The 16,935-nt window shown below is 34.7% G+C and overlaps 1 protein-coding gene across 4 annotated transcripts in view; it reads left to right on the top strand.

Moving 5' to 3' along the window:
• LOC139132402 (sterile alpha motif domain-containing protein 12-like) overlaps positions 1 to 16,716 on the top strand; it is a 51,844-nt gene extending 35,128 nt beyond the window's left edge. The window contains exon 6 of one of the 4 annotated variants that reach the window (XM_070698750.1): positions 11,220 to 16,716. In XM_070698750.1, the coding sequence (XP_070554851.1) occupies positions 11,220 to 11,227 (8 nt within the window). In that variant the 3' untranslated portion in view covers positions 11,228 to 16,716. The remainder of the gene's footprint in view (positions 1 to 11,219) is intronic. The other 3 variants (XM_070698749.1, XM_070698747.1, XM_070698748.1) reach the window with 3 other exon arrangements.
• The last annotated feature ends 219 nt before the right edge of the window (positions 16,717 to 16,935 follow it).

Here is a 16,935-nt window from a genome sequence, read left to right as displayed (position 1 = left end):
TGTATTGAGCTATCAAAGATTTCCTCGTTCTTCATCAACATGTGTCAAAAATAGTTATTCTCTACATAAACACAGCGGAGCTATATTGGCCGCTAGGTCGCTTGTTGGTAAAAAAATCTTTAAAAATCTTCTTCAAAACTACCGGTCAGATAGCTTTGATATTTGGTACATATGTCCCTAGGGATGATCTATTTCAAATTTGTACAAATTGTGCAGAAATATGCAAATTTGCATTTTTAAGGCAATTTTCACCATTTTTGGTCAAAAAATGTATTTCTCAAAAAGCACTGGTCTGATAGTTTTGAAATTTGCTATACAGGTTTCTATAGATGAACCTAAGTAATATACGGTATATTGAATTTCTGATGAAATCTGTAATTTTGTATTTTGGATGCAACTTTTGCCATTTTTGGTCAAAATATGTGTATTTCCAAAACTACTCATCTGATAGCTTTGCAATTTGGTATACAGGTTCCTACAGATCACCTTAATGATATTTATTGAAATTAGGATGAAATCTGCAATTTTGTAAGTTTGGGGCAATTTTTGCCATTTTTGGTCAAAAAATGTCTTTCTCAAAAAGTACTGGTCTGATAGCTTTGAAATTTGGTATACAGGTTTCTACAGATAAGCTAAGTAATATATATTGAATTTTTGATGAAATCTGTAATTTAGTATTTTTGGGGCAATTTTTGCCATTTTTGGTCAAAAAATGTGTATTTCCAAAACTACTCATCTGATAACTTTGAAATTTCAAAGATCAAAATAAAAACAAAATTGCTGTGAAATTCGTTGTATTCATCAGTATAACTCTTTGAAATAGAAAAAAAAAATCATTCATTCGCTCGTGTCAAGAGAGAAAATGATTGGCCTTTGAGTTAGCTGAACTGGCATTGACAACTATGGCGGATATGACATCGGGCCGTGGGATCAACACCAATTTGAAACATAGATCCTTAGTGTGATGTTTTTGTTGTAATTCCATCTATTTTGACAATTAATAAATACATGGGTATCAAAAGACAGAATGCTTCTATTGCATAGGGTTGTTGAGGTCACCGAAATATCACATGGAAGTAGTTTGGAATCACAAAAGTATCACAGTGCAGTCCTGTCATGTATGCACGTAAGAACGGCCATGCACTACGCTAAAAAGAACTGATTTGATATCTTGCCATATTTTTGGGTTCAGGAGTTTCGTTAACTTTCTCAAAAATCCTCATGCCAAACACAATTTTTTCCCTCACATTTTGCAGTTTTAGAGTAGGTAGTGGATAAATGGACTTCACAAAATTTAATGAGTCACTGGCAGGCCGGCTGTATATTTTTTTGTCAACGGGGGCTTGTGACTCAAAAGATGATTTGCTTTCCCCTGAGAAAGGAATCAAGTTCAGACCATTAAAGTTAAGCCAAAACTTCCATACGTTGGACATTTTTATGAAAGACTAACTGATGACAAGGAAAGAAAATAAATGTCAAATATCATTGGAATTGTCAATGAGTCATTGTGTTACCGGCAAGGGGCAAGCTCCAGCCAGACCAATGGTTTTTGTGCTGTTTGATAGCCTAACTTATTACAAAAGTTCAATCAAATTGAAACTTGTGATATGTAAGCGTAATATCTGAGTTTTTGTCATACTTTAAAGCGTTTGGACTTGTCAAAGTACGCTAGTATAACAGCAGGCACGGTCCCTCCACATAATCAGGGCTGTCATATGGTTATTGAACTGTCACACGATCGACCACTTTGATTTTGCCGGAAATTAGAAACATTTTTGCAAGCTAATACCACAGAAAAATTACAAAATTGGTGTGATGACTTTCACGCAGAGGTTTTTTGTTTATGTAACGGCAAAAATCGCCCGGAAATACAGGAGCAGAGTTTGCATACTCTAACTCTACATAGAGAGACGACGAACGTTCCAGAGGGTTGACATTGATTGCAGCGGAAATAGGTCAAACTGGCTACATGCATATAATTACGCATGCGCAAGGAAACTTCCAGTGACATTGAGGAAAGGGTCTATTAATGAAGAGGACTTTATCCTCTCCGAGGACTTGTAATTAAAGTACACATTAACAAGTGGGGACTGTGTCATCAACGGTGACTTGTTTAATTTATTCCCTCACTTCTTTTCTGTTACTTTATTCTCTCTAAGACTCACTAGTAATTCCTCTGTTACTTTGTTCTCTCCAAGACTCACTAGTAATTCCTCTGTTACTTTATTCTCTCCAAGACTCACTAGTAATTCCTCTGTTACTTTATTCTCTCCAAGACTCACTAGTAATTCCTCTGTTACTTTATTCTCTTCAAGACTCACTAGTAATTCCTCTGTTACTTTATTCTCTCAAAGACTTACTAGTAATTCCTCTGTTACTTTATTCTCTTCAAGACCTACAAGTAATTCCTCTGTTACTTTATTCTCTCCAAGACTTACTAGTAATTCCTCTGTTACTTTATTCTCTTCAAGACTTACTAGTAATTCCGCTGTTACTTTATTCTCTCCCAGACTTACTAGTAATTCCGCTGTTACTTTATTCTCTCCAAGACTCACTAGTAATTCCGCTGTTACTTTATTTTCTCCAAGACTCACTAGTAATTCCTCTGTTACTTTATTCTCTCCAAGACTTACTAGTAATTCCTCTGTTACTTTATTCTCTCCAAGACTTACTAGTAATTCCTCTGTTACTTTATTCTCTCCAAGACTCACTAGTAATTCCTCTGTTACTTTATTCTCTCCAAGACTCACTAGTAATTCCTCTGTTACTTTATTCTCTCCAAGACTCACTAGTAATTCCTCTGTTACTTTATTCTCTCCAAGACTCACTAGTAATTCCTCTGTTACTTTATTCTATCCAAGACTCACTAGTAATTCCTCTGTTACTTTATTCTCTCCAAGACTCACTAGTAATTCCTCTGTTACTTTATTCTCTTCAAGACTCACTAGTAATTCCTCTGTTACTTTATTCTCTCCAAGACTCACTAGTAATTCCTCTGTTACTTTATTCTCTCCAAGACTCACTAGTAATTCCTCTGTTACTTTATTCTCTCCATGACGTAGTAGTAATTCCTCTGTTACTTTATTCTCTCCAAGACTTACTAGTAATTCCTCTGTTACTTTATTCTCTCCAAGACTTACTAGTAATTCCTCTGTTACTTTATTCTCTCCAAGACTTACTAGTAATTCTTCTGTTACTTTATTCTCGCCAAGACTTACTAGTAATTCCTCTGTTACTTTATTCTCTCCAAGACTTACTAGTAATTCCTCTGTTACTTTATTCTCTCCAAGACTCACTAGTAATTCCTCTGTTACTTTATTCTCTCCAAGACTCACTAGTAATTCCTCTGTTACTTTATTCTCTCCAAGACTCACTAGTAATTCCTCTGTTACTTTATTCTCTCCAAGACTCACTAGTAATTCCTCTGTTACTTTATTCTCTCCAAGACTCACTAGTAATTCCTCTGTTACTTTATTCTCTTCAAGACTCACTAGTAATTCCTCTGTTACTTTATTCTCTCCAAGACTCACTAGTAATTCTGCTGTTACTTTATTCTCTCCAAGACTTACTAGTAATTCCTCTGTTACTTTATTCTCTCCAAGACTCACTAGTAATTCCTCTGTTACTTTATTCTCTCCAAGACTCACTAGTAATTCCTCTGTTACTTTATTCTCTTCAAGACTTACTAGTAATTCCTCTGTTACTTTATTCTCTCCAAGACTCACTAGTAATTCCTCTGTTACTTTATTCTCTCCAAGACTCACTAGTAATTCCTCTGTTACTTTATTCTCTCCAAGACTCACTAGTAATTCCTCTGTTACTTTATTCTCTTCAAGACTTACTAGTAATTCCTCTGTTACTTTATTCTCTCCAAGACTCACTAGTAATTCCTCTGTTACTTTATTCTCTCCAAGACTTACTAGTAATTCCTCTGTTACTTTATTCTCTCCAAGACTCACTAGTAATTCCGCTGTTACTTTATTCTCTCCAAGACTTACTAGTAATTCCTCTGTTACTTTATTCTCTCCAAGACTCACTAGTAATTCCGCTGTTACTTTATTCTCTCCAAGACTTACTAGTAATTCCGCTGTTACTTTATTCTCTCCAAGACTTACTAGTAATTCCGCTGTTACTTTATTCTCTCCAAGACTTACAAGTAATTCCTCTGTTACTTTATTCTCTCCAAGACTTACTAGTAATTCCTCTGTTACTTTATTCTCTCCAAGACTTACTAGTAATTCCTCTGTTACTTTATTCTCTCCAAGACTTACTAGTAATTCTCTGTTACTTTATTCTCTCCAAGACTTACTAGTAATTCCTCTGTTACTTTATTCTCTCCAAGACTCACTAGTAATTCCTCTGTTACTTTATTCTCTCCAAGACTTACTAGTAATTCCTCTGTTACTTTATTCTCTCCAAGACTCACTAGTAATTCCGCTGTTACTTTATTCTCTCCAAGACTTACTAGTAATTCCTCTGTAACTTTATTCTCTCCAAGACTCACTAGTAATTCCGCTGTTACTTTATTCTCTCCAAGACTCACTAGTGATTCCTCTGTTACTTTATTCTCTCCAAGACGTACTAGTAATTCCTCTGTTACTTTATTCTCTCCAAGACTCACTAGTAATTCCTCTGTTACTTTATTCTCTCCAAGACTCACTAGTAATTCCTCTGTTACTTTATTCTCTCCAAGACTCACTAGTAATTCCTCTGTTACTTTATTCTCTCCAAGACTTACAAGTAATGCCTCTGTTACTTTATTCTCTCCAAGACTTACTAGTAATTCCTCTGTTACTTTATTCTCTCCAAGACTCACTAGTAATTCCTCTGTTACTTTATTCTCTCCAAGACTACTAGTAATTCCTCTGTTACTTTATTCTCTCCAAGACTCACTAGTAATTCCTCTGTTACTTTATTCTCTCCAAGACGTACTAGTAATTCCTCTGTTACTTTATTTTCTCCAAGACTCACTAGTAAATTCTCTGTTACTTTATTCTCTCCAAGACTTACTAGTAATTCCTCTGTTACTTTATTCTCTCCAAGACTCACTAGTAATTCCGCTGTTACTTTATTCTCTCCAAGACTTACTAGTAATTCCTCTGTTACTTTATTCTCTCCAAGACTTACTAGTAATTCCTCTGTTACTTTATTCTCTCCAAGACTCACTAGTAATTCCTCTGTTACTTTATTCTCTCCAAGACTTACTAGTAATTCCTCTGTTACTTTATTCTCTCCAAGACTCTACTAGTAATTCCTCTGTTACTTTATTCTCTCCAAGACTCACTAGTAATTCCTCTGTTACTTTATTCTCTCCAAGACTCACTAGTAATTCCTCTGTTACTTTATTCTCTTCAAGACTCACTAGTAATTCCTCTGTTACTTTATTCTCTCCAAGACTCACTAGTAATTCCTCTGTTACTTTATTCTCTCCAAGACTTCTAGTAATTCCTCTGTTACTTTATTCTCTCCAAGACTCACTAGTAATTCCTCTGTTACTTTATTCTCTCCAAGACTCACTAGTAATTCCTCTGTTACTTTATTCTCTTCCAAGACTTACTAGTAATTCCTCTGTTACTTTATTCTCTCCAAGACTCACTAGTAATTCCTCTGTTACTTTATTCTCTCCAAGACTTACTATGTAATTCCTCTGTTACTTTATTCTCTCCAAGACTCACTAGTAATTCCTCTGTTACTTTATTCTCTCCAAGACTTACTAGTAATTCCTCTGTTACTTTATTCTCTCCAAGACTCACTAGTAATTCCTCTGTTACTTTATTCTCTCCAAGACTTACTAGTAATTCCTCTGTTACTTTATTCTCTCCAAGACTCACTAGTAATTCCTCTGTTACTTTATTCTCTCCAAGACTTACTAGTAATTCCTCTGTTACTTTATTCTCTCCAAGACTCACTAGTAATTCCTCTGTTACTTTATTCTCTCCAAGACTCACTAGTAATTCCGCTGTTACTTTATTCTCTCCAAGACTTACTAGTAATTCCTCTGTTACTTTATTCTCTCCAAGACTTACTAGTAATTCCTCTGTTACTTTATTCTCTCCAAGACTTACTAGTAATTCCTCTGTTACTTTATTCTCTCCAAGACTTACTAGTAATTCCTCTGTTACTTTATTCTCTCCAAGACTTACTAGTAATTCCTCTGTTACTTTATTCTCTCCAAGACTTACTAGTAATTCCTCTGTTACTTTATTCTCTCCAAGACTCACTAGTAATTCCTCTGTTACTTTATTCTCTCCAAGACTTACTAGTAATTCCTCTGTTACTTTATTCTCTCCAAGACTTACTAGTAATTCCTCTGTTACTTTATTCTCTCCAAGACTTACTAGTAATTCCTCTGTTACTTTATTCTCTCCAAGACTCACTAGTAATTCCGCTGTTACTTTATTCTCTCCAAGACTCACTAGTAATTCCTCTGTTACTTTATTCTCTCCAAGACTCACTAGTAATTCCTCTGTTACTTTATTCTCTCCAAGACTCACTAGTAATTCCTCTGTTACTTTATTCTCTCCAAGACTCACTAGTAATTCCTCTGTTACTTTATTCTCTCCAAGACTCACTAGTAATTCCTCTGTTACTTTATTCTCTCCAAGACTCACTAGTAATTCCTCTGTTACTTATTCTCTCCAAGACTTACTAGTAATTCCTCTGTTACTTTATTCTCTCCAAGACTCACTAGTAATTCCTCTGTTACTTATTCTCTCCAAGACTACTAGTAATTCCTCTGTTACTTTATTCTCTCCAAGACTCACTAGTAATTCTCTGTTACTTTATTCTCTCCAAGACTTACTAGTAATTCCTCTGTTACTTTATTCTCTCCAAGACTCACTAGTAATTCTCTGTTACTTTATTCTCTCCAAGACTTACTAGTAATTCCTCTGTTACTTTATTCTCTCCAAGACTCACTAGTAATTCCTCTGTTACTTTATTCTCTTCCAAGACTTACTAGTAATTCCTCTGTTACTTTATTCTCTCCAAGACTTACTAGTAATTCCTCTGTTACTTTATTCTCTCCAAGACTCACTAGTAATTCCTCTGTTACTTTATTCTCTCCAAGACTTACTAGTAATTCCTCTGTTACTTATTCTCTCCAAGACTCACTAGTAATTCCTCTGTACTTTATTCTCTCCAAGACTCACTAGTAATTCCTCTGTTACTTTATTCTCTCCAAGACTCACTAGTAATTCCTCTGTTACTTTATTCTCTCCAAGACTCACTAGTAATTCCTCTGTTACTTTATTCTCTCCAAGACTGTACTAGTAATTCCTCTGTTACTTTATTCTCTCCAAGACTCACTAGTAATTCCTCTGTTACTTTATTCTCTCCAAGACTTACTAGTAATTCCTCTGTTACTTTATTCTCTCCAAGACTCACTAGTAATTCCTCTGTTACTTTATTCTCTCCAAGACTTACTAGTAATTCCTCTGTTACTTTATTCTCTCCAAGACTCACTAGTAATTCCTCTGTTACTTTATTCTCTCCAAGACTCACTAGTAATTCCTCTGTTACTTTATTCTCTCCAAGACTTACTAGTAATTCCTCTGTTACTTTATTCTCTCCAAGACTTACTAGTAATTCCTCTGTTACTTTATTCTCTCCAAGACTTCACTAGTAATTCCTCTGTTACTTTATTCTCTCCAAGACTCACTAGTAATTCCTCTGTTACTTTATTCTCTCCAAGACTTACTAGTAATTCCTCTGTTACTTTATTCTCTCCAAGACTCACTAGTAATTCCTCTGTTACTTTATTCTCTCCAAGACTTACTAGTAATTCCTCTGTTACTTTATTCTCTCCATGACGTAGTAGTAATTCCTCTGTTACTTTATTTTCTCCAAGACTTACTAGTAATTCCTCTGTTACTTTATTCTCTCCAAGACTTACTAGTAATTCCTCTGTTACTTTATTCTCTCCAAGACTTACTAGTAATTCCTCTGTTACTTTATTCTCTCCAAGACTTACTAGTAATTCCTCTGTTACTTTATTCTCTCCAAGACTTACTAGTAATTCCTCTGTTACTTTATTCTCTCCAAGACTCACTAGTAATTCCTCTGTTACTTTATTCTCTCCAAGACTCACTAGTAATTCCTCTGTTACTTTATTCTCTCCAAGACTCACTAGTAATTCCTCTGTTACTTTATTCTCTCCAAGACTCACTAGTAATTCCTCTGTTACTTTATTCTCTCCAAGACTCACTAGTAATTCCTCTGTTACTTTATTCTCTCCAAGACTTACTAGTAATTCCTCTGTTACTTTATTCTCTCCAAGACTCACTAGTAATTCCGCTGTTACTTTATTTCTCCAAGACTTACTAGTAATTCCTCTGTTACTTTATTTTCTCTCCAAGACTTACTAGTAATTCCTCTGTTACTTTATTCTCTCCAAGATACTAGTAATTCCTCTGTTACTTTATTCTCTCCAAGACTCACTAGTGATTCCTCTGTTACTTTATTCTCTCCAAGACTCACTAGTAATTCCTCTGTTACTTTATTCTCTCCAAGACTCACTAGTAATTCCTCTGTTACTTTATTCTCTCCAAGACTCACTAGTAATTCCTCTGTTACTTTATTCTCTCCAAGACTCACTAGTAATTCCTCTGTTACTTTATTCTCTCCAAGACTTACTAGTAATTCCTCTGTTACTTTATTCTCTCCAAGACTCACTAGTAATTCCTCTGTTACTTTATTCTCTCCAAGACTCACTAGTAATTCCTCTGTTACTTTATTCTCTCCAAGACTCACTAGTAATTCCTCTGTTACTTTATTCTCTCCAAGACGTACTAGTAATTCCTCTGTTACTTTATTCTCTCCAAGACTTACTAGTAATTCCGCTGTTACTTTATTCTCTCCAAGACTTACTAGTAATTCCTCTGTTACTTTATTCTCTCCAAGACTCACTAGTATTCCTCTGTTACTTTATTCTCTCCAAGACTTACTAGTAATTCCTCTGTTACTTTATTCTCTCCAAGACTCACTAGTAATTCCTCTGTTACTTTATTCTCTCCAAGACTCACTAGTAATTCCTCTGTTACTTTATTCTCTCCAAGATCACTAGTAATTCCTCTGTTACTTTATTCTCTCCAAGACTTACTAGTAATTCCTCTGTTACTTTATTTCTCTCCAAGACTCACTAGTAATTCCTCTGTTACTTTATTCTCTCCAAGACTCACTAGTAATTCCTCTGTTACTTTATTCTCTCCAAGACTTACTAGTAATTCCTCTGTTACTTTATTCTCTCCAAGACTCACTAGTATTCCTCTGTTACTTTATTCTCTCCAAGACTCACTAGTAATTCCTCTGTACTTTATTCTCTCCAAGACTCACTAGTAATTCTGCTGGTACTTTATTCTCTCCAAGACTTACTAGTAATTCCTCTGTTACTTTATTCTCTCCAAGACTTACTAGTAATTCCTCTGTTACTTTATTCTCTCCAAGACTTACTAGTAATTCCTCTGTTACTTTATTCTCTCCAAGACTTACTAGTAATTCCTCTGTTACTTTATTCTCTCCAAGACTCACTAGTAATTCCTCTTTACTTTATTCTCTCCAAGACTCACTAGTAATTCCTCTGTTACTTTATTCTCTCCAAGACTTACTAGTAATTCCTCTGTTACTTTATTCTCTCCAAGACTTACTAGTAATTCCTCTGTTACTTTATTCTCTCCAAGACTCACTAGTAATTCCTCTGTTACTTTATTCTCTCCAAGACTTACTAGTAATTCCTCTGTTACTTTATTCTCTCCAAGACTTACTAGTAATTCCTCTGTTACTTTATTCTCTCCCGGACTTACTAGTAATTCCTCTGTTACTTTATTGTCTCCAAGACTTACTAGTAATTCTATGTTACTTTATTCTCTCCAAGACTTACTAGTAATTCCTCTGTTACTTTATTCTCTCCAAGACTCACTAGTAATTCCGCTGTTACTTTATTCTCTCCAAGACTTACTAGTAATTCCTCTGTTACCTTATTCTCTCCAAGACTCACTAGTAATTCCGCTGTTACTTTATTCTCTCCAAGACTTACTAGTAATTCCTCTGTTACTTTATTCTCTCCAAGACTCACTAGTAATTCCTCTGTTACTTTATTCTCTCCAAGACTTACTAGTAATTCCGCTGTTACTTTATTCTCTCCAAGACTTACTAGTAATTCCTCTGTTACTTTATTCTCTCCAAGACTCACTAGTAATTCCTCTGTTACTTTATTCTCTCCAAGACTTACTAGTAATTCCTCTGTTACTTTATTCTCTCCAAGACTCACTAGTAATTCTCTTTACTTTATTCTCTCCAAGACTTACTAGTAATTCTATGTTACTTTATTCTCTCGAAGACTTACTAGTAATTCCTCTGTTACTTTATTCTCTCCAAGACTCACTAGTAATTCCTCTGTTACTTTATTCTCTCCAAGACTTACTAGTAATTCCTCTGTTACTTTATTCTCTCCAAGACTCACTAGTAATTCCTCTGTTACTTTATTCTCTCCAAGACTTACTAGTAATTCCTCTGTTACTTTATTCTCTCCAAGACTCACTAGTAATTCCGCTGTTACTTTATTCTCTCCAAGACTCATAGTAATTCCTCTGTTACTTTATTCTCTCCAAGACTTACTAGTAATTCCTCTGTTACTTTATTCTCTCCAAGACTCACTAGTAATTCCTCTGTTACTTTATTCTCTCCAAGACTTACTAGTAATTCCTCTGTTACTTTATTCTCTCCAAGACTCACTAGTAATTCCTCTGTTACTTTATTCTCTCCAAGACTTACTAGTAATGCCTCTGTTACTTTATTCTCTCCAAGACTTACTAGTAATTCCTCTGTTACTTTATTCTCTCCAAGACTCACTAGTATTCCTCTGTTACTTTATTCTCTCCAAGACTCCTAGTAATTCCTCTGTTACTTTATTCTCTCCAAGACTCACTAGTAATTCCTCTGTTACTTTATTCTCTCCAAGACTCACTAGTAATTCCGCTGTTACTTTATTCTCTCCAAGACTCACTAGTAATTCCTCTGTTACTTTATTCTCTCCAAGACTTACTAGTAATTCCTCTGTTACTTTATTCTCTCCAAGACTTACTAGTAATTCCTCTGTTACTTTATTCTCTCCAAGACTCACTAGTAATCCCTCGATGCTAAGTGAATAATAACAAGCAAGCCATTTGTTCTGTTAAATCTAAATAACAGATTTTAAAACATCTTCATTCTTTCTTTTTCAGGTTTTTGAAGGTGCTCTTCTCTGCAACTTCAATGGATGTTTGCTGGAAAAATTGAAGAAGTTGTCAAATCTTGCCTGACAAATATTATGTGCAGCAATATTATAAACCAAACCTGGCCCATCTGTTTCCGTATCAACTTAAGTGATCAATTTTTGGGCATTTTAGGTGCTATTCAAGTGCATGCAAAGTATTCCTGTGTAGTTAGTCCCTTCTGATACTCAATATCTAAACCCCTTGCAGCTTTGTGCTTTTGATTTAATGACAATTTAATGACATATTCCTTAAATGTATACAAAGACAGTAGTCTATGCTAATGTTACCTGAATTTTGATATTCACCGGCCATATATGTATGTTTCTGATATTACACAATATATGTTTCATTTTAAGTTTGTCTCAATATAAACAATATCTGCCGTGTATTATCATCATGTATTATGTAGGTTTGTACAAGTTAGGATCTTCTTTATTACTGACTTGTTTATTGGGAAATTGTTCAGCAGTAATGTTTGGGTTGTCTCGAGACTTTTATGTCAGTGTGGTTCTAATTCAGACTTAAGTTACCCGCATTTGTCTTTGATAGATTTTCTCTTTCAATAGCATTTTCTCCCACCTGGAACCAGCCTTAATACAGCCACTTCATCATTGCTTTTTGAATTTTTGCTGTAGTGGCAAAGCTAGCATTTTACATGTGCTGTAGTTTTTTAGGAATTTTGCAGTTAAAGACTTGATGTTTTGTCTGTTCTTTGTCACTGTTGACAGTTTGCTTGCGCTTTAAGTGTTGTAATTTTCATAATGTGCTTATCAGCACCAAGGAAGAGTTCTTGCAATGTTAAATCTCACCAACGTTGATTTTTACACATTTGAAGTTCTAATGTTCAGGGTTTATCTAATACGTGTTCTGATAGTGACTTTGCAAGAGTTATTAACAATTTTGATATCGCATGTATTCAAGAGACTTGCTTTCCAGTGCTCATGATCTTAATTTATTTGATTAGTTATTTTCGTTTGGACCGTAATACTCGACACAGGCGTAGTAAGAGAGCTGCTGGGGGAACTATTATTTTCTTTAAATCTAGTCTCAAAAAGGGTGTTCATAAACTTGGTTCAAAAATTTCAGACTTACATGGATAAAGCTAGATAAGAATTTTTTCTTTTTGAAAAAGGATATTTTCATTTGTTGTGTTTACATTCCTCCACAAGGGTCTGTTATGCACATAGGAAATGACTATTTTGAAACCCTGCAGTCTGAATTGTTGTATTATTTCCTTTTAGGAGATGTAGTGGGGATTTAGCCGAGCGGTTCTGTCTGTTGCCTCTCCGCTAGGCGACTGATGCCGTATGTTGTGGGTTCGAACCCGATTGAAAACTAGCCGTATTATTAGGTGACTTTAATGCAAGAACAGATAAACTACAGGATTTTATCATTAATGACAGGGTTTGGATGATGGGAATTCTTGTAATTACAAATTTGGTAGACAACTTATAGATAGATATGTGTATTCAGTATAGTTTGTAAATTTTAAATGGTAGAACAATAGGAGATCTTAATGGGAAACGCACTTGCTATAAAAATAATGGCTACAGCACTGTAGATTACTGTATTGTTACAAAGAATTTCATCCATTTCATTCAGTATTTTAAAGTGTTTGATTTTACACCTCTTTCTGATCATTGTCCAATTGGCTTATCGATTGGGCTCAAGTGTGATTTATCAAGTTCCAATGATGAAGACATGTATAAATCTTGTCCAAGTAGATATACATGGAATCATGATTCAAAAGAGAAATTTATTGCCAATCTCAAAAGCCCCTCTGTTCAAGAAGAGTTGAATCATCTGTAATAGTTTGTTTTTCCTCTGATGATAGTGTTGCTGCCCTTGAATCTATTATTCATAGTCTCTGACTGCTCTTTAAGAAAAATTACACCAAAGGTGAAAACCAGAAAGTCAAGGGTAAAGAAACATCGTTGGTTTGACAGATCTTGCCATTTGTTGAGGAAGGAGCTACATGATGAATGCAAATTGTTGAGTCGTTTTCCCTGTGATCCTTTCATCCGGGGTAGATGTTTCACACTGAAAAAAGATTATAAAGTTGATCAAGCATAAAAAATTGCTTTACAAGCAGAATCAGCTGGCACTGTTAGAGAATGCTCATTCTGATAGTAGTACAGATTTCTGGAAATTGTGGAGAGAGATGACAGGGAAGTGCTCTAAAAATGAAGAATTCCCTGCTCCTCCTGCTTTGTGGTTCGAACATTTTAAAAAGTTAGGTAATTTTGATTCAACAGGAAATGTTACCTGGTCGAAGCATGTAGTTTCTGATTTAGCTGACTTAGAAACAAGTAATAACGAGAATATCTGCATTATACAAAGCGTTGTGCAAGTTAAAATCAGGAAAATCCCCAGGTGCAGATGGTATTCTAAATGAGATGTTAAAGTTTGGAGGACACTCCCTACTCAATCCTCATTGTTCCTTATTTAATGCTATTCTTAGATCAGGCAGCTTTCCTAATTCATGGAAAACTGCCTGTATAGTACCAGTTTTCAAATCAGGAGACAAGAATGATCCCTCAAATTTATAGTGAGGTATCTCTATCAATGGTTGTATCGCTAAACTTTTTTTCTTCTGTTCTGAATTATAGACTTGTTAGATTTTTGAATGAAAGGGGAATCAATACTCCATTCCAGTCTGGGTTTACAGCTAAGAGAAGGACAGCAGATAATGTTTTTGTATTAAAATCAACGGTTCGCAAATGTTTGTATTCTTTTGTAGAAAAGAGAGCAGGTTGTAATCATAGTCATCAATATTTGTATTGTTGTTTTATTGATCTTCACAAGGCTTTCGATAGAGTTTGGAGAACTGGCTTACTTTGGAAGCTTAAAAATTATGGGATCAATGGCAATTTCTATCCATTAATTAAGTCTATGTATGAAAATGTCAGTTATTGTGTGAAAACTAATAACAGTTTTAACTGACAACTTCATGTCCAATATTGGGGTTAAGCAGGGCTGCAATTTAAGTCCTACTTTATTTAATATTTATTTGAATGATCTTCCTGGGATTTTTGACTCTGTTAATGACTGCCTATCAAACTTGGTTACACTGTCTATCAGTTGTCTCATGTATGCAGATGATCTTCTCTTAATGTCAGGAATACAAGCTGGATTACAAAGTTGTCTCGATAAATTGCACTACTTCTGTTCAAAATGGAAGCTTACAATTAGTACAAAGAAAACTAAGGTTACCATAGTAGTTTTCAATAAAAATAACCGGTTACTCAAAGGTATTTCATTACAATACAATGGTGTACCACTTGATTTGGTGAATGAATATTGTTACCTTGGCTTTGTAATTATTCCATATGGCAAATTTAAAAGTAATTTTTAAAAACTTGAAATTGAAAGCTATGAAGGCCCTTTTTAGCCTTTATAAGGGCATGTCACATAATGAAGATTTCCCTGTTAAAGTAGCTCTTGATCTTTTTGATCGTTTAATTGTACCTATTATGACTTATGGAGGTGAAATATGGGGTAATGAGTTCAATGATAAGAAGAATTTTCTGAATGATGTCAGCCAAATTGCTTTTACAGAGTTTTACTTGGACTTTCTAAACAAGCTTTGAGAGCTGGTAAGCCTTATTCTTGGTGAGTTGGGTAGATATCCAATTCAGTTCGCTGTCATAAAACACATGTTAAGGTGTTGGCATAGATTGGTTTCATCAGATGACATATTTCTGCGTGCTGCGTATACAACTGCTAAGCATCATTCCAAGTGGTTTGATTACATCAGATTCATTATTGATACTTATAGTGGAAAACCAATTTGGTCAGCTGTTTGCAACTTTAATATCACTACTAAAACAATTCACAGAAATTTGATGAGTAAACATAGGGTTTCATGGATAAACAAATTACATAATGATGCGAGGACTAATTGCTCTAACAAAAATAAATTGGGAACCTACGGGCAGTTTAAAACTTGTTTTTTCTTTGGAAGATTACTTAATGCGTATCAAGACTAAAAAAAATGAAGGAAGTTGATTACAAAATTTTGCATTTCTGATCATAATTTGGAGATTGAAAAGTTGGGAGAAGATCAGTCCCTAAAATTCCATCTGAAGAGAGATTTTGTAATTTTTGTAAGCCTCTTGTAGAAGATAAATTTCATCATATCATGAAGTGTAGTAAATATGTAGCACATAGAAATGTCCTTTTCTCTCATATGGAGTCACATTTTCAGAATTTTGAAGAGAGAAATTCATTTATATTAGGGACGATTCAGAATTTACTTCCAGGGGGGGGGGGGTGGAGGATTTTCAGGGGGGGCCACCCATTTTTCCCAAGAAAATTTAGGGGGGGGGCAGACAAAAGTACCACAATCTTTTAGGGGGGGCCAAGGAAAAAAAACACCAATTCAATATTTGCCCAGAATTTCTGATCTCTACAAAAGAGGACCATAGACGCTACCTGGGTGACAGATAAACTCACCATGTTAGTTAAACTCCTTTAGCTGCCAAATTCGGTAATATTCACAGTGGTTTGTTTTATGCATCTACTGCAGTATCTTGTTCTCCTCCCTGAAGCGTTATGAAATGTCCAGTATTTAGCATGTCAATACAAACCATACAGTGAACAGTCAGGATTGTTTTTGTCGAAAAGAGATCTCAGATCAAGTCCAGACTAGAATTCATTTATCAACAATGACAATGGTCATTTATGTTCACACTGGTATGTTCCTAAATACAGCATTGGGTGTTCTATGTAGTGATAGAATAACAAACAAATGCTGATACACAGAGATGAACATTGAACAAATGCTAAAAATTACAGCAAATGTCTTTTTAAGGTTGGGTTTACCTTGTAGCTTGTAAAGCAGTTGAAAGTTGCATGATAAAGAAGTGTTAATTTATGCACATGTTGCAAATCACCCGATTTCTTGGCTTCTTTTGCCTCCCAATTTCAAAATTTCCAAAGAATTTAACTCCACTCCGGCTGGGTCAAATTTTCTGAAATTTCACATTATGTTTTTTATTTGGCAATAAAGCTCTTACATTTTTAATAAGAGGCATTTTGAATAAGAGGCATTTTAATTTTGCTGATCATGATTTTAATCAATTATTAGAGTGTCAGTCTTTAAACCCCTACAATTTTAAAATAAGGATGGATAATGCCAAATAAAATAGTTGTTTTTTTCTACATGAATACTCTCCTTTCAAGTGAAATATTACATTTCAGAAAATACTGTCTAGTTTTTGACTTAAATTAATTTTTATCATTAATACAAAAATTGAGGTTTTTTACCCCAAATATACACCCACTTCATCCTTTGAGTAAACTACTGCTACTGCTACTCTTCTTTTCTGCTCCTTTTTTCTCTGTTTCATTCTCATCAATTTTACCCTTTCTTAATTTTTTAAATGTTCTACATAACTTTTTACAGTGCTTACATCTACTATAAACTTTTTTGAAAATAAATTTATGGCCGTCTCATCTTCAAGGTGCTTTTCAGCGAATAGTTTTTAGCTACTATAGACTATAGTCTATAGAAGCTATTGGGATGGGTATCCGTCCGGCGTCCGTCGTCAGTCTGTATGTATGTATGTATGTATGTATGTATGTATGTATGTATGTATGTATGTATGTATGTATGTCCGTTTGTGAGGCGTCCGTCCACTCAAATATCTTGAGAACCGCAGTACTTACTGATTTGATATTT

This window comes from Ptychodera flava, chromosome 5, assembly GCF_041260155.1.
Source record: "Ptychodera flava strain L36383 chromosome 5, AS_Pfla_20210202, whole genome shotgun sequence".
In the NCBI taxonomy this organism is placed as follows: domain Eukaryota; kingdom Metazoa; phylum Hemichordata; class Enteropneusta; family Ptychoderidae; genus Ptychodera; species Ptychodera flava.
The sequence above is the reverse complement of the archived record's forward strand: the minus strand, read 5'-3'. Positions and strand labels throughout refer to the sequence as shown.